The sequence below is a fragment of the Heterocephalus glaber genome, unplaced genomic scaffold (genome assembly GCF_053883595.1).
Source record: "Heterocephalus glaber isolate CG9 unplaced genomic scaffold, H.glaber_assembly_v1.0 deba00001762, whole genome shotgun sequence".
NCBI lineage: Eukaryota > Metazoa > Chordata > Mammalia > Rodentia > Bathyergidae > Heterocephalus > Heterocephalus glaber.
In genome coordinates, this window is record NW_028258459.1 from 1,576,208 (window position 1) to 1,594,686 (window position 18,479).

At 40.6% G+C, this 18,479-nt stretch overlaps 1 protein-coding gene across 10 annotated transcripts in view; it reads right to left on the minus strand.

Moving 5' to 3' along the window:
- The window catches only part of Aff2 (ALF transcription elongation factor 2), a 475,133-nt gene that overhangs the window by 90,156 nt on the left and 366,498 nt on the right, over positions 1-18,479 (minus strand). For all 10 annotated transcript variants that reach the window (XM_021249150.2, XM_021249151.2, XM_021249148.2 and 7 more), the window contains one exon: positions 14,506-14,602. In XM_021249150.2, coding sequence (XP_021104809.1) covers positions 14,506-14,602 — 97 coding nt within the window. The remainder of the gene's footprint in view (positions 1-14,505; positions 14,603-18,479) is intronic.

Sequence of the window (18,479 nt, forward strand, 5' to 3'; positions counted from 1 at the left end):
TGAATAAAAAACTTGAAGTAAAATTTTAGGTGGAAATGATATATGCCTTTGAGGCATAAAAGAAATATCCTATAAAGCACACAAAGACAAAGATCCCTCCTTTGAAATGAGCAGGCATGAGAAGACAATTCCAAGTTTCAGACACATGGGACAGAGTGTGAAGTATGATGCAAAAGGAGGAAATTTAAAAGGAAATGACATAGTGCAATTCGCCAAGCATTAAGAAAGTTATATATTGGGATTGCAGCTAAATTTGAGTCTAAAAACATACATTAAAGTAATTTAAACTGATTGGAAAATAGAGGCTAGATAGTTACAGGTTATGCTGCTTTAATTTGCAATGTCTATATGCTTTTCTAAAACCTATGTTCTTCTTATTTTGGGCCATGTTTCCCTAACATGATACTTATCGCACCATTGAGGAAGCACTCATATAGCAAAAGATGATTATTAAAATGCTAAAGAATATGCTTCGATTTGTTATGATGAGAGTCATAGTGGAAGAGCGCCATGCTAGAAACTCTAAAAAAAAAAAAAAGATCTAGTCTCAGCTTTGCCACTCATGGGATTGACAAGGTGCTAACAGGTCTGAGTTTATTCACTTGTTTTAAAAATGATAATCAACCCTGCCCTTTCTGCATCAAGGGTCACTGTGAGTAGCCCACCGCTATGAGCCTGCCTGGGAAACTGCAGTACACAGCACACCTTGGCTGTGGCCACATCCCACACAGATGTTGGTATGTCAAGTTTGAAGGTCATATTGTTTAGAGGCTTACTGAGTAGTGTCAAACCTACGTGGTTCTCCAATGAGGATTATCCTGAGCACTACGATGGGGTGAATAGCACACCTCTGTCTAGAAAGCAGCACTTGTGGAAGATTTTGATGTATTACCATTCTACTGATATGTCTATCGCCAAGCAGGAGTGTAACACCTCACAGGACTTCTTCCATGAATCTTCCTGGGCTGGTGTAGATGGGTCAGGGCCCCAGAGGTGGGGTGTGAGGCACAAGTGCCTGTGCACACATTCAAACCCATCTCACTCTCCCAGGAAGTTGAGGAGGATTAGCCCTCTTAATCCCTCTTTTCTGGGTGATCCCTCATTTAGCGCCTCATCCTTCCACACTTCACCCCGTCAGGGGGACTCCTCATTTTCTCATGACATTTGACCCCGAGAAGGGAAAGTGCTGAGGACTGCATCCTAGGAAAGCCTCTCCCGTGATGAGAAAGTACTGTACATGCCAGGGAGAAGGCACTTCTCTGATGCTACAGGGTGTTTATGAGCCGCATCCCCTCTCATTACTAGCACCATACTGTTGGAGGCACCCTGCTAAGCAGCAAATTTATTTCCTCAGGAGGGATGATGTGGCTAAGGACAGACCCACAGTTGCTCACTTTCATCAAATCTATCTTCCTAAAATAAGAACTCTTTCTTTTATGTAGAGAATCGTGCTTCACTGAAGCTAAAGTGACGCAGGGACCATTGTGAATTATGAGAACCATATAATGTAAAGCTGTCACCAAAAAAGAAGAAAAGGAAACAGAAAAGAAAAGAAAGGAGAAGAGAAGGGAAGGGAGGGAAGCAAAGGGAAGGAAAGCAAAGGAAAGCAAAAAGGAAAGGAAGGGGAAATCAAAGGTAGAAAGAAGGCTATCTATTGAGTCCTAATCACTGCCACATAATGACATCTTTTTTTAAGGGAGAAAATGCTATGTATAAACCACTTAGAAAGTTTGCTACTCATCTTCTGTATAATGATCAAACTTCTTTAAAATTGTTTGGTAAGGTAATCTGACCCAGTGATTATATGTCATTAAACGCTGTGCTAGTCTTCTAGACTTCTATCCTGTATTTATAGAAAACGTGAAGAATTTTTTGGACTCTTCAGAAGAAGGCCTTCAATAGTTATATACACACTTATGAAATTTCCCTCCTCCTGAGATTTATGGAAAACAAGTCCAATGATTCTGTTTTCTGTATGGTGAGCCTGTCAAAGTGAGCACTTAAATGCCTGAGAGATATTGCAGCAATGGACTCCTTTTACAAGGCTATGTATTCAGGTACTGCTTTTTTTTTTTCATAATCAATAATAATGCTGTCAGTGAAGTCTAAAATGTGGTTTTATTAGTATTGCTCTACATGGCTTTTATATTTTCGGCTTATATGCTCTTTCCTGGTGTTCTACTAGCAGATACAGCTAAGCTGAACATCTATGTTTCCTGATACAAAGGAAAACGTTGAAATAAATAGGACACACGTATAAATACTGAATAGTTTCTCTGGTGTGAGAAACTGAAAGTGTAAATAAGGACTAAGGTATAATAGGTCATGTGAAATAGGAAGAAAAGGGGCAAAGGGGAAGGAAGTGGGAGGGCTAGGGGAAAGGATAGAAGGGAATGGGATTAATAAGAGAAAATGGAAAAATAGGAATAAAATCTTTGTAAATAGGGAGGGATGGAGGGGTTGAAGGGAGGGCTGGGCGAGGGTGAAAAATAAGAACCAAGAGAGATTATGTAAAGGTGCAAATTTCCAATGATGAATGTCATTATATTGTATACCTAAAATGTACCAATGATTAGAATGAATAATAGATAATGTAAAATAGGAAGAAAAGGTCCAAAGGGGTAGGGGTAGTGGGAGGGGCAAGGGAAAGGAAAGAAGGGAAAGGAAAAGTGATGAGAAATGGAAAAAATGGAAATAAAGTCTTTGTAAATAGGGAAGGGTGGAGGGGGTGAAGGGAGGCCTAGGAATGGGGAAAAAATAAGAACCAAGATGCATCATGTAAAGGTACAAGTTCCCAATGAGAAATGTTATTATGTAATTGTGTTGTGTACCTAAAATGTACCAATAAAAGAATTTAACAAAAAAAAGGAAAAAGTTAATTATTCAGATAATTTCAAACTGGTTAATATCATTGGCTTTGTGTTTTGTTGTTTTTGCATTGCCTTTTTAAAAACTTTTCACATGGCTGTGCTGTGAGACACAGCTACCCCCTAATCTAGAGGCCTGTATTGGTAAATTGTATCCATTACCTAAATTCAGAAGAGAAACTCGACTGTTAACAAATGAACTCATCATTAGGGTATTCAGGTGGTCTAAAATCAGTACCTACAGAATTGCTTAAATTAGGGCTGGGGATTTAGCTCAGTGGTTCTGCCGCCTGCCTCAAAAGCGCAAGGTCCCAAGTTCAATCCCCGGTACAAAAAAAAAAAAAAAAGAATTGCTTAAATTAAATAAAGAGACATATACTGAAAGCACGTGCCCAGATATAAAACTAAATTGTTTAATTACAGCATTTAAATAGATTTCACTGGAATAAGTAAAATAAGAAGAGACATTGTATCCTACAGGCTGGGGGTTTCAGCTGGCAGCAAGCACACACAGCCAGGCTGGCAGATTATGAGGAGAGAATGTCACTTAGCATTTTCCAACACTTCAATGCCTGTGAGCATTTCTAACTTTCCATCCAGGGATTCTAGAAAAATGCTACCCACTACTGTGTTTCTAACCCTCTGGATGGGTACTTTGGAGGGTATAGGGAACATCCTGCTTGTGAACCTTGAACCTCAAGGAAGCAAAGTCATGATCCCTATCCTTAGAGCACTGGGCTTCCCACATTTTAATTTGATTCATTTTTTATACATCAGCAAAATAGGCCTATGTTAGATATAAGGGTGTCAGGAACAGCATTTTGACCACAGAGATTAGAAGTTTGATCTCAGTGTCAGGAACTGCATCGTGCACATAATAGTCACCTAATAAGCATTTGTTTTGGGAGTGTGGTTCTTTTTTAAAAACATTTATTTTATTGGTACATTTTAGGTAGACAATATAATGATATTCATCATTGGAAATTTGCACCTTTACATAGTCTCTCTTGGTTCTTACTTTTCCCCCTTCCCCTGCCCTCCCTTCAACCCCTCCATCCCTCCCTATTTACAAACACTTTGTTTCCATTTTTCCATTTTCTCATATTAATTCCATTCCCTTCTATCCTTTCCCCTAGCCCTCCCACTTCCCCTTCCCCTTTGCCCCTTTTCTTCCTATTTCACATTATCTATTATACCTTTTACTCCTTATTTACGCTTTCAGTTTCTCACACTAGAGAAACTATTTGGTATTTACACATTCATGTCCTATTTATTTCACTTAACAGTAGCTATTCCACTGCTGGGGATCTTCCCCAAAGAATTAAAAGAATCATACCACAGTGATATATGTGCACCCATGTTCATAGCAGCACAGTTTGTAATAGCTAAAGCTTGGAAACAGCCCAAATGCCCATCAACTGGAGAGTAGGTAAAGAAAATGTGGGTTTTTTAATAAAATGGAGTACTACTCAGCCATCAAAAATGACAAATTAGAGACATCTATAGCTAAGTGGATGCACATTGGGGTGATACTCTTAAGTGAAATACATAGGAGACACATGTGTAAATACTTAATCAGCATTTAGTAGATATATATATCAGGCATGACTGGGGAGTCTGAGAGGGCTGCACACTGTTCCAGAAGGCCCTGTGTGCCATATGGAGAAAAATAAAGGCTTCCCGAGGAAGAGGTGAGCTTCAGGCCCATGAGCATCTGGATCCACTGTACCACTGAACAAGAGGCTCCTGTCCACACCTCCGAGAATAGGAGGCAGTCTGAGGTATCCCAGTGTGAACTTCCCACCTTACTCGCTGGAATAAGCTATCTTAGTCTCCCCACTCTTCTTGCAGCTATTGACTAGCTTGGTTCTCACTGCTTCTCACCCAGACCATGGCCACCCCACTGTCTATCACTGTGTCTGTTCCTGCCCTGTTTTATGCTCTGCTGCAAGATGAATCTTTCTGAGGCTCCACTTGATCATGGCACGCTCTTTCTCAGAATCTGAGGTTGTGGGTGTAGCTCAGTGATAAAGCACTCGCCTAGCAGCATGTGCTAGGCCGTGAGTTCCATCCCCAGCATCACAAGAAAAAAACAGAAAATGACCCTTCATATCTTCCTACTGCTCATTAAGTAACATAATCAATCTCACCCACCCTGCCATTCAAGACCCTGTCATGGCCCTTTGAACAGCCAACGCATCATCGCAGGTCATATTGGCCCTGCATGTGTATTTTACTAACAGGGCAACCAGTGTTTTGCTAGGGTTTAGCCCTAAGATGATGTCACAACAAGACTCTGTAGAGTATGCACTCCATAAAGGCTTGCTCCTTGCATGCCGTCTATTGTGCTGAATAGAAAATCCTTTTGCAAGATCCATTTGTCAACTGCTGATGACCTCTGTAACTGAAGTTTTAACTTATTGCAACGAAATGAAAAATGTACTGTCTTCGGTGAAGAAGCACGTTTCACCCATAAAAAGTCATCTGTCCACACTAATCATCCTCTAAGTGGAGTAAATACTGAGACAGTAGGCAGGCATCACCGTATGGGCTTGAGGTGTTTATTTTCCCCATTAGAGGGGCCAATGTAAAGTGACACTTGGTCACTGTTCTCCTGGGGTTTGTGGACTTAGAAATTCAATTTGCTTTCCCCGGACCAATCTGAGCCCTCTTGCCCCTGATGTGGGGGGGCACCCTTACGAAATGACATGTGTCTTTTGGTGGGAGACAATCAATACCTAATAGAGGCTCTCTCCCTACCATATGTAACTAGAAAAAACTAGGAGATTATTCATAATGCAATACATAGCAGATACTCGACAATGTGAGCTATTCAAAATCTACATGGAAATAATGTTGATAATAGATCTTTATCATTAACATACTACTGTGTTCAGGCATTCTCTTTCCTAAAAGCATATTATACTCTGGGTGAAGAGGCTCCATTGATTTTTATCTATATGCTCAATACTGACTGACTGCTTTTTATTGCTTTTTTAAATTTTATTTTATTTTTAGCCTTTTTGGCAACATTGGGAAACTGAAGTAAAGACTCTCCATGGTCATTTTAAGATCTGACGTTCTACAATTTAATACACATAAAATAACATTTCATATACAAACATATATGATTCAGGGCTAAATATAAAAACCGAGAGGACTTTTTTTTCAGTTTAACACATCCAAAGGAACATTTCAAGTCCAAATTTATATGATTCATATGAGTCTACCTTCATTATCAAAGAATAAGCTTTAACAAATTTGTAAAATTTTGGTCAAGTGCTCCAGACTCCTGTGACATATTTACTGTGTGAAAGGCGGGTTATGTGGTCTCAGACATTTTGGAAAGTTCTGCCTTTTTATGTGTTCTTTCACTTGTTTTCTGAATGGATCGTGGTCTGGCAGTTAATTTCACATTTGGGCTGCTCTTCTGTACACTTAAACGTCATGCTCTTTGCTTTTGATATATAAATAGGAGAGTAAATATGGCTGCTTAAGGATGATAAGAGACATTCTGTTTTCCATTCAGTATAAGGTATTTGGTGTTTACAGCCTGCCTGGTGGCTTTTCTAGCAGATGGTAGATACTGGTGGGGGACAGAGGAAAGCATGCTGGACTCCTAAACCAAAGCTTCAATTTTTCAAAGCCACCATATTGGCTTCAAATGATTACATTTTTAATATGGAAAAGTGGTTTATTACACAAATTTTACTGGAGATGTTCATAGTTCTCTTGAAATATTCTAGAACCTTGATTAAATTTAAAGCTTGGAAACTTACAATAAACTTAAGCACACATGGTATATTTCCCGTAGCTTGCTCACTAATGACTCCAAGACAGTACCTCCAGGCTCCAAACACACATTGAGACTAAACTTGGCAAGAGGAAGGGATCTAAGGAAAAGAGCATGATTGGATCAAATAGGGAGAGGGATGAGATTAGAAGGAGGACCAATGCTGTGTAACTAAAGTTTCCTCCAGCCCACAGCCAATGACAAAGGCAACTTAAGGATGCCTTTCCTTCTGGTATTTCATTTCAAATCTGTACTTAGTGATCTCCAGCTTTCCAGGGGAGGCTGCTACTCCTACTGCCATCATCTTTAGAGAGCCAGATAATGTGCCGTGTTCCTAACAGATGAAAAGGGTATGGTCGTCCTTGTCATAAATGAGAGGTATCTACTCACATAAACAGATCATACCCATTTTTCTTTCTTGTTGGATCTGGGGCAAGTAGTACACCCTCCCCAGTATCTGATTTAAGGTCATCATGAGAAAAGTGCTAAGCTAACCAAAGAGCCACTGGTTTTGCAATTGAAATGCTCTTAGATGGAAAATTCATTAAGCATCGTGGATATTAACTAGTAGCTGGTCATGATTACCATGTGACAAGCACAACATGTGAAAACATTGTGCTTCTACACATCTCTGTATGCTCAAGATATTCTATTATACAGAGATGACAAGTTAAAATATTTGGTACTAAAGGTAGAAGACCTAATTACATTGAAAATTTCAGCATGTGGGTTTCTAAACAGTCACAGACTTGCCACAAGGCTATTCAAAATCACATCATACAATCTCTAAGCATTTTCTTATTAATCTAGTCTCTATGTTAATATGGCCAAATGGTAAACACAATCTTGGGAATATGAAGGCCAGTGTTATTCTATTAACCTTATATGTTATCCTATTTACTCTCCTATCTTTAATGAATAAATTAAAATATCCTCTCATTCTCTAATTACTGAATAGGTTGAACATGACAATGTATGGATTTTATTCAGTTGCATTCTGTAAATTTAACAGCCTAAACGCTATCATTTTGTGGGGGATCTAAACGAAAGGCAATGACAGATAAACTGTTTACATTAAAAGACTCTATCAAAGTTATTGTGCACTCAGTTTCATCCTAATCCATCTGCTGTTTCTCTAGCTCTAACAAGCTGACCTCTCTTACTGTGTGTGCCGTATTGATGTCATTATGGAAGAGGCCTTCCCCAGCCTTTCTGCTGATAACAAAGTAAATGGAAATGTGGCGAAACCTCAGGGAGGTAACAACTTGTTCAGCACGATGAGGGAGAACTGTGGCTACGAAATAGGACCGAATACAGCAGGGAGGGAGTATCTGTTGTCACAACTAATATATTCCCTATCAACTCCAAAGCAGCCAGCTGAAAGCAGGAGTGAAATTTATTGCATCTGTCTCGTTAGCAAACTTTCAACATAAAAGAGTAGGCTTGCACTGTAACTTGGCTACTAGGCTTTGGAAGTTTGACATGTATCACAGGTATAAGGGACACATCTCAAAGCTGCCAGAACTTTGGGAGTTTCAGCTGTTATGTAATTCATGTCATTTGCGATTGTCAAATAGCAACCTCTCTTGAAGTTGAGCCAAAGACAACAATAAAAACAAATCAGTTCAAATATAAAGCCAAAACCATGAATCTGAATTCAGAGCAAACTCTTGTGTGTGGGGTAGAGATCTATAGTCAAAAATGAAATAAAATCATGAAATGGAGGGGAAGAGCTAGAGAGTTGGTTTCTGGAAATGGAATAGGCTCGAGGTGCAGCTGTGCCACTAGCATTGAGTTGGCAAGTCTACACAGTCTCCAGCAACATGCTTCGAATTAAGTGCACATTTCAAAGCATACCAGGGTAATGCTTAGGCAGTTAAATAAATTGGGGTGCACTGGAGCTACTTAGCACAATGTGCCCAGACACAACCCATTAGAATGTCTTTGTGCTCAAAAGAAATTTGAATTGTTCAGTTCTGCTTTAAAGCATCAACATGCCATGATAAGCTTTTTCTAGAGTCCTTTGGCTGAGCCTGGTCACTAATTGAACATTTCTAGTCATGTTAAATGCTTTCTGAATTTCTAACCCGACACAATGAAATAATCTAAGATTTCAGGTTAATTCATATTAATAAGATGTTATTAATATTAAAGTGTCCTGAATGCACTTTCTAGTAATACCTGTTTCTTTCATGAGTTTCATGTCTCTGAAGACTGGTGCTTCTATTGTCAATGTGAGATAACTGGGCATGAGAAAGCCACACCCAGATCTACAAGGGCTTCAGAACCCAGATATCACAGAGCACCCTGCCATCAGAGGACAACAGAATACCCACCCAGAGCTGTGTGACAATATCATCCGAGGCAACATTAAACACATGTTTACCTGGATCTGTGAGTGTGTGCTAGAAGGTGCTTTTGAGTTGGGCCACCATACATTTGAGCAGCTTTGAGAATAGGTCAAATTTCAGATAGCTTAAAACTTTAAAGACAGCAATTTTAACAAACCTGTCAATACAATTTCTTTGTTAAAAAAACATTTGAGACTGATTAGGCTGCTTACAATGAAAGAGAAGCACAAGGTCTGTATCTTTAGATCTTTTATTGAACTGCAAGCCCAGCATCAATAACTGCTGCTCAGCTGTAAATGAAAATTGATTCCAGGTTTAACTCCTCATTTTCAGGGGTTCCTTTAATTCTGAGAAATGTAAGAAGAAAAATTTGACAGAAAGAAAAACTGAAGGCTCAGTAGTATGAGGTGGGGGCATGCAGAGAACACAATACAACCCCACTGCCCAGGAACCAAATGCCAGCAGGTTTGTCACAGCACCACTGCCAGCCCTGGATGACTGGCTGGAAAATGACAGTTTAGTAAGTGTTGCATGGGGAAGGCCAGGTTTGGATTCATGTCTATGATGCCAATAGCAGCAGAGGAGAAGTAAAATGCAATCAGCTGGGCAATGGGCAGCATGCAACTCCCAAGTCCCAGTCATGGCATTGACATCCAACTTCTTAAAAGCAAAAAAGCAAAAATAAAAACAAACCCAAAAGGACCCATTGCAACACGCATGTTTACGCAGATACAAAGTACAAAGCACTGTGTTGCATTCTAATACTTTTCTGCAATTCTGTAATATCCAATGTGAACTCCAAGTGATTATTTCTGTCTCCTTCCAGGCTAGCTCTGGAGAGAGAAGCAAGGTGAATACAGCACCACAGCAGAGCTGTTGAGCCCTTCTCTAGGACATAGCAGGGGCTCAAAAAGCAAAGCTAAGAACTGCAATCGAAGTGTATGACTCAACTATCCATCAACCCTCTGAGAAAAAACTTTTAGAGACATGTAATTTCCTGGGGGACTTGGTGCGCTGTCATTGGCAACCTGGCCTTTATTCCTTGGGACCTCTGTTTTAAAAGTTTTCAGGACTCAGAGGGAAGTTAAGTTTGTTCATATGTGATGGATGCCTTTGGAGACCAGTTAGGACATTCAGTACAGTTCCCAACACCTAGGCCAAAATGAAGGGTAAGGTCTCTTTCCTCATGGATCCAAAAGCAAAAGATCCCAGGTAACATTTACAAGGGCCGTAAGGAAGAATCACCCCTCTTTGTGTAGTGCTTATGGCTTTCAAAGCACTTCTTCTACATGATCTTCATTTGATCCTCACAATGCCTCTGTGAGTTAGACAAGGCTGTTTTATCTTGGTTTACTGGTGAGATATCTGAGACAGAGATGTTCGGCAATTTGCCCAGTGTGATGCAGTTCGTATGTGAGGTTGGGCCATAAGCCCAGGCTTCTTCTCTATTCCAAAGGCCATGCTCTTCATGACAACACTTACAATTCCTCCCAGCCAGCCACACACAGCTAATGTTAGGGCAAGGCAGAATCCTTTCATTCAAGTTTGCCACTAACAAGCTGTTTTCTGGTACATAATTCAGTGCTGCTCTTTACCATTCCACTCCTTACAAGGGGAAGGAAATATATCCAGCACCTCAAAGAATACAAGATTTTTAGATCGCTTTAGTAGTACTAACAATGCTGGTAATTATCACGTCAAGCAGTAAGCACTTACTATGTGCTGATCTTGGTGTCAATTGCTTTTGTCTGTATTGATTTATCTATTCACTGAATCCCCACTAAAACCCAATGAAATAGGTGCTATTGTTATCTGCATTTTATAGTCACTTATATCTACTCAAGGTTACCCAGTCTGAAAATGCCAGACCTATGATTCAAACTCACATCTCTCTGACCACACAGCTGTACTCCTCTTACTCACTCTCCTATATTGTCCCACCTCTGACACACCACCTAGGAACACATCGTGGGTGTGTCTGCTTCCCAAGCAGACCCCATCATGAAAAGAAAATGTAACAGGTGATGTGGACGGAGCTTTGAACAAGCTTTGAGCACCCAAGCTTTGAACAAGTATCTTCAGGGTATAATCTTTGTCACTTCCTCATTGAAACCATGTGCATACATGATTATGGATCTCAGCCTTTAATGAGTGAATTCTGTTGTTAGAAGTGTTTTGTTGCAATCTTGCATATTATAATTCTTCCATTCTGGCCTCATGTTTCATATTCCTATTTGAGGAGGTGATACTTAGTTTTTTAATATATCCTGTTTGCTCTGTTGGTTTTTGTGCACAGGGCCTGTCTGCTGCTCAGAATGGCTAATGCTGCCATGGAAAAGGCCAGAGTTGTGCAGGAAAAGGGAAGGTTGTTCTGATTGTAAGATACTTAGTACTGAAATGCCAAATTAGAACCTGATATGTGTTCCATCTTCATAGAGAATCCATGTGAAACGCATTCTCTTAGGATTATTTAGGCTCCAGCTATAGCACAAGAGCTTAAGAACATTTTTTTTAAAAAAAGATTGATGTATACTCTCTAAATCTGGACAATTTGAGTTTCCTCATGTGTGTCAGAGTGAGAAGACTATGAATGAGATGATTTGGGGACTTTGCCAAAAAGAGACTTATGCTATGCCAGCATGAATTCAGCCACTGGGTTCTGAGAATGCTTCTAACTATAATGTTGGCTCAAATCAATGGTATGGTCTGATCCCTTGGGTGCATCACTATGAACTTGCTTGAATATTTCCCCCAAATCATTCTGTGACAATTAGAAATGGCTGTACAATCCTGTGCTCAGACAAGAGTTCCAAAACTACCTCTAAGGTTTATTCAGAGGTGTGCGTGAGACAAAACATCTAACTTGTGCCTAGTACAGAGCAAAAGTTCTTCCAAAAATGGGAGTCTCAGTATACCCCATCTTAATGTTGCTAGATATATGACTGCCAGGATTAGAAGACAAGGGGGCTGGGGATTTAGCTCAGTGGCACTGCGCCTGCCTCACAAGTGCAAGGTCCTGAGTTCAGTCCCCCTGCCCCCGGTACTGCAAAAGAAAAAGACAAGGGAATGGCATCATATTATCTACATTATTTTATCTCAATGGAAATGATTTTGGCATTTCCTCAATTAGGTAAACATAGAATTACAATAGGACCCAGCAATTCTTCTTCTAGGTACATATGTACATATGCTAAACAGCCAAAATATGTCCATGAAAAACTTGTACTCAAATGTTTATACCAGCATTATTAGCAAGGGCCAAAAGGCAGAAAAAATGGAAACATCCATCAACTGATGAATGGATAAACAAAATGTGGTTTATCCATACAATGGAATATTACTCAGCCATAAAACAGAATTAAGTGCTAACATATAAGAACCTAAAAACCATTATGGTAAGTGGAAGAAGTCAAACGTGAAGGGTCACATACTGTTGGATTCCATTTATGTGAAAGATACAAATCCATGGAAACAAAAAGTAGATTGGTAGTTGGCAGGAGCTAAAGGAAAGGGGGAAAGAGATATAACTGCTTAATGGGCATGGAATTTCCATTTAGGATTATGAAAATATTCTGGAATTGGTAAAACATACACAGCTTTGTGAATGTACTAAATACCACTGCACCACTGTGCACTTTAAATAGTGAATTTTATGTTATGTGACTTTTACTACAATTAAAAAAAGAATATGGTGTCAATTGACACAACTTTAGAAGAGAATGCTAGGCCTCATAAAGCCAGAACTCACCAAAATGTTGCTACCATTACTGCTGCCGTTACTGCACAAGCTTGTAAGCCTTGCAAGCCTTTAACCAGTCCTCAAACTCTACAGGGATGGCTCATTTGCAGACACTATAACCTTGCACCCGCTTCTTGCTTGCTGGACTCACTTAGGGGGCATAGGTTGTCATTTTGTATGCCTTGAATTTACTAGTTCAACTTCCCCATCAAGTGGTGAGGACCTAAGCCTTGTTGAGGAAGATGTAACTGGTCTAAGGGGGGCAGATTATGGAAAGGTTCCGACTCATCAATCCCGTTCATCTGAGGGTCTCCGCTCTTACATAACATCAGCACAAGTACCTGAAAACCGGTTGATTCAGGCCAGTGGGCCTGATGATCCTTGTTAAGGTAAATACAGAAAATAATTTTATGAACTAAAAAGCAGAGTGCAGGCCGGGGATTTAGCTCAGTGGTTCTGCCGCCTGCCTCGAAAGCCCAAGGTCCCAAGTTCGATCCCCAGTACCAAAAAAACAAAAACAAGACATAAATAAATTTGGGCCGGGGATTTAGCTCAGTGGTTTCACCTCCTGTTGCACAAGGGCAAGGACCTGAGTTCGATCCCCTCCCTGGTACCACAAACAAACAAACAAAAAGCAGAGTGCATTTATATAATAATAGAAAGGAGGAAGTCAATGTGCAAAATATACTTTCATTTATTGTTGAAGTCAGCTTTAAACATTTCCATTAAAAAGTAACGCCGCATCTGTCAAATTCAATGATCTAGGTTGTGTTGTTTGGTTTTTGTCTTATTTACAAATCTTATAATCTTGTCATTGATGTGTAAAATGCAGAAAGCAGAAACGATTGGAAATTAAGTGCGCATTTTACATTTGCTATGAAGTCCACAGCTCATAGAGGAGGGAGACTGTTTGCATTTTGTTAATGTACAGCAAGCCCATAGCAAACAAGGTGCACTTTTTTACATATCACCACAACTATACGTAATTCTTCTCTATTCCTTATTTGAGGCCATCAGCACACTCAGAAGCACCCCACATTCAAAACAGACCTCCCTCACAGAGAACATACACAGGCAACATTAACACCACATGACACTGTTGTTCTCATGAGTCATAAATACTGTCGTGGCCTTTTCAAATCAAGAAGTCCATTCTCTTTGGAAGTGCTAAAAGCACACACTCCTGCTGTCTCCTTTGCTGGGAAAGTCCTGGAAATACTTATAGAATGCAGAATGGAAGAAGACAAATGTAGCAGCACATTTTTGCCAAATGCTGCTTGCCTGAAGGTTCCTACAAGCTGCGAGGTGTGAGGTATTGATTTTCAGCTGCATTCGGAAGTGGGGCATCTGGGAAAGCTGAATGGAGCAGTCCCATTTATACCTAATTAATGAGTGTGGGCTCCAAGCCACCCCATGGAGTCACCAAATGAACGTTTGTCTTCACCCACCATAAACAGCAATTCAGGGGAGGGAAAGACAGTCTTTACTGGTAACTGACGACCTGTATTTGTGCATGGAAAGTAGAGAGAGAAGGGGAGGTTCAGCAGTTTCAGGGAGCGCTCCATCTCCTTACTGTAGCTTTAATGAAAGCAGGAGCTGAAGGGACCTGTTCCTGAACACTGGGCCCATCTTTGCTCCTTTCCCTTTCTCCAAAGCCCAGAGATGAAGCACGGAGTTGGCCTGCATTTGGCAAAACCATTCTAGTTTTTTTACTGCCTCTCCTGAGTTCCAAAACCACCCCTCAGCTGCTCCTACCTGGTAAAGGTCCGTGGCTGTGCACTGGGTGGTCAAAGTCTTCACAGCCCCAAGGTCATCTTCATCACTGCTCAGCTTTAGGTCATCTTCAAGCATCCTGCAGAGAAATCAGAGTGGTGTTCACACTTGAAAGTGCCTTTTCTAAGTCACCCTCAGATACATCTTGCAAGGGGGATAAAATATTGGAGCTACAATCTGACAGCTGCAATTCCGTCAAAGGTGCAGAGGGAACCAAGATTCTTTCAGCTAATTAGATATTTGAGCTCTTATATTTATGTCATATTCTGCACACGTCTTCCCCTTCTGCATTCTCCTAAATCAAGGGGTGAAAAAGACTATTTCAGCATCTCCACAGATTACTGGAGTCTATATATTAGGACTACAAAAAGTGCAATAAATGCACTGATCAATCACTGTGTAAGTGGGACATGGCATTGGATCCTCACAGGACAGGGTGCTCTGAATCTGCCAGGCAAGAATAGGGCCATGCTAATAGCCTGCAGCTCTAGATGCTGTTGCCGCAGCTTGCTGGGGCTGTTTGCATGGCAGACAAATGACCCAGTGGACTTGCGCCGGTCAGCTCAGTTGCCACGAAAGAACCAAGCAAGACATGGCTGGTCATGAACCTTTAGATATATGACTCATCTCTTCCTGAAAAATTTGATTCAAGAGATGTAAGCCCATGATGTGGATAAGAAATCTTTCTCTCCTAAGGCAAGGCACCTGAGAAATATGAGTGGTCTGGATTTGGGTGATGAACTAGCACTTTCAAAATTGTCTGTTGGGCACACAGAGCCTTTCATTTCGACAGTGGCATTCATTGTAATGCCATCCATCCTCACTATCACCAAGATTGAGCTCCGGCAGGAAAGGTGGCTTATTATCATAAAATTCCAGGTACCCAGCCTTCAAAGATCAATTGGTGTTCATATTCTCATTTATTAAATACAATTTTAGACCTTAGTGCCAGGCTTCAAGAGGGGCCTGGACTCAGCCTCTCTGGACCCATTCCCAGTTCCCATGCATACCATCCTCTTTCTTGCTTCTAGGCTCAGCTCCAAGGCTACAATTCTGTTCCTGAACTAGGGCATCCTATTTCCTCCCCACAGCTCAGTCAGATCCCACTTCTTCCACAAATCCTTTCTAGAAAGAACCCCTGTCTCAGAAAGGATATCATTTCCCTCTGCTGCTTTCCCCCCAGCCCTGATTACATCACACCGCTCTTTTCCACCACTTCTCTCTCCCCCACCAGTCCCAATTCCCAGAGAGGTGGTAGAAATAACATATTCCCCTCTGTCTTCATCACAGTACCTTCCCAAGAATAATAAAGGGCCCCCAGCCTCATTTTGTAGTTAAGGAAAGAAAGGTTCAGAGAAGTGAACTACACACCTAGTTATGCCATAGTCAGTCCTAAATTTCCTGTTTCTGGATTTCTCCCTGTGTGTTTTTTCCAGGAAAAAAGTCAGAAAGGAAAATGCAGCTTCTACTTGGACAAATAAAGGAGAGTGTTATGTTAAAGGTTATGTCAGGAAGAGGTTCAGGTTAGAGTGGCTGTCCGGTAATTCTCCAAAGAGACCTCAGCTCTCTCATGCTCAGCCATCTAGGCCCACGACATGTTCACTGAGGTATGAGAAGCATGGTGTGTGTGAGAGAGAAAGGATGATTGGAGAGAAGGACAACAGGTAGAGTTGGGTTCACAGAAATGAAATTTGTGGGACTTAAGACTATCCTTCAAGAGACTAATGGATGTTTTGAAGATTGCTGACAAGGAGACAAATGTATCTTGGTATTTCTTTTGAAGTTACAGGCTTATGACTCTGAGCAAATAGTTCTTTATCAGAAATTGTGGGAAATGAAGACTGTATCATTCTTATAAGCTATATAAATCAAATATTTAAAATCATCCCTCTTTATCTTTACAAAAGGCCTCTCTCTCTCTCTCTGTCTCTCTGTTGTGTGTATCTCAATAGATGTAAGGAATGTCTACATGTTAATTTATATCTAAGTGTTGAGCCAGGTGTGGTGGTGCATGCCTGTAATCCCAGCACTGGGGAGGCTGAGGCAGGAGGATTGCCAAGAGTGTGAGGCCAGCCTCGTCTACACAGTGAGTTCAAGGTCAGCCTGGACTACATAGCGAGATTCAAGAAATCATATCTAAGTGTTAAGATAAATAAACGATGGGAGCCCTACAATCAGTGGAATCAGAAAAAGTGCTGAGTACTTATCAGCTGCACAGGATTTACTCCTGACAGAGATCCTATGAAGAAAGTGTCTTTCTAGTCCCATTTTCTAGACTGGGACTCTGAGGCTTAGAACAGTTACAGAACCTGCTCAGGACAGCACGGCTAGAATCATGGAGGCAGATGTGGGAAGAACAGTGTATTAAGTAAAAGTAACAGCAAATGCCAAAAAACCCTGAGACCAGATGAACATGGAGTGATTGCAGGGTAATCAGAAGCTCTGATGTCTTGGACAAGTCACATGCCAGCTCTGAGCCTCATCTGTGTCCCTCCTCTCTTCAGTGGAATAATACTCTGGCTGTATCACAGGAGGATGATAATGAGAGCTAATGTATGTGAAATACTTTATGAAACCACAAAATGAATGCAAGCTATCATTAGTTTGGAAAGACGCCATCTTAGTGGAACTCAATGGGCATCATTAATACCATTAACCAATTTTCACAAGAGGACGTTGTGCTCCCTGGCTCCTCTCATGTGAATTTGCTGAACAACTGGAAGGTAAGCCATGGTGAATCAGGAAATGTCTATCACCATCTAAAGGCTGGCTCTAAAAATGGGCCCATGGTCTTTAGGTTACTGTCATTCAAGTAGAATGAACACACTCAGAAGCAGAGCACCAGAGCTCAAACTCAACAGATACTTCACTCCTCAATCAGTGCTGTATGATTTCAACATGGAAATCAAATGCCTTCCAACGTGCAATTCTGGAAATAGGCAGGCAGTCTACATAGTGATGGACATTAACACTTCCCCCATGCAATAATGCCAGTATGGATTTGGTTGTTAATAAAGGACAATTTGATGTGTATATTCAGGTCCTAGTAAATGCAAGTCAAGGAAGTAACTAGGAAGACAAAAACTACCTAGTTATCTCAGGAGGTATTAGGCATTCATTTCATTCCACTCCTTCCCTGACCTATTAAGCTTTATTATTGAATATACATGCACTTGTTTGCATTTTCATCCTTGGCTAATGCTGAAAATCACTCTAGGGAGAGCATAGGATTATGAGAGATTTTGAATTTAATTATTATAGCAGCACCATTCACACCCACTGCAGTTAACTTCTTCTCAGCAGAAAATGGTAATCTCTTTTCATGAGGTTATAATTCCATAGACAAATTCATCAGGTACTAGATATCCCAAAATGTGGAGAAAACATGCCATATGAATGGATGTCTGTGTGTGTAATATGAAAAGTAACAACTGTCCTTCAATTTTTCAGTTCAATGAAAGTAGAACCAAGTAGAGCTCCTTAGTGATTTCAGATGTCAGTTCAGGGGCTAGTGGTTTGCAATGCCTGTCTTTGTATGAAAATACAGGTTTTGTTATTACTGTGGCTTATAATTTCTATAATATTAAGTAGAACAGACCATAAAACTGTCCAAAAAACTAAGTCTTTGGCCTCAGGAGATGACCCTATAAAAGCTCAAAAAAATGACATTTGAGGCAGATGAGGAAAAAAGGAGATCAGAGGCTCGGTGTGGTGGTGTAGACCTGTAATCTCGGCACTCTGGTAAGCTGAGTCAGGAGAATTACAAGTTCCAACCCAAGCTGGAAAACTTAGTGAGATCTTATCTCAAAAAAATGTGAAGGCTCTGAGTTCAACTCCTAGTATGAGAGAGAGAGAGAGAGAGAGAGAGAGAGAGAGAGAGAGAGAGGAGAGGAGAAAGAGAGAGAACATTTAGGCGGCATTGAAAAAGGAAAGAAGTGTTGTCACAACATATTTTC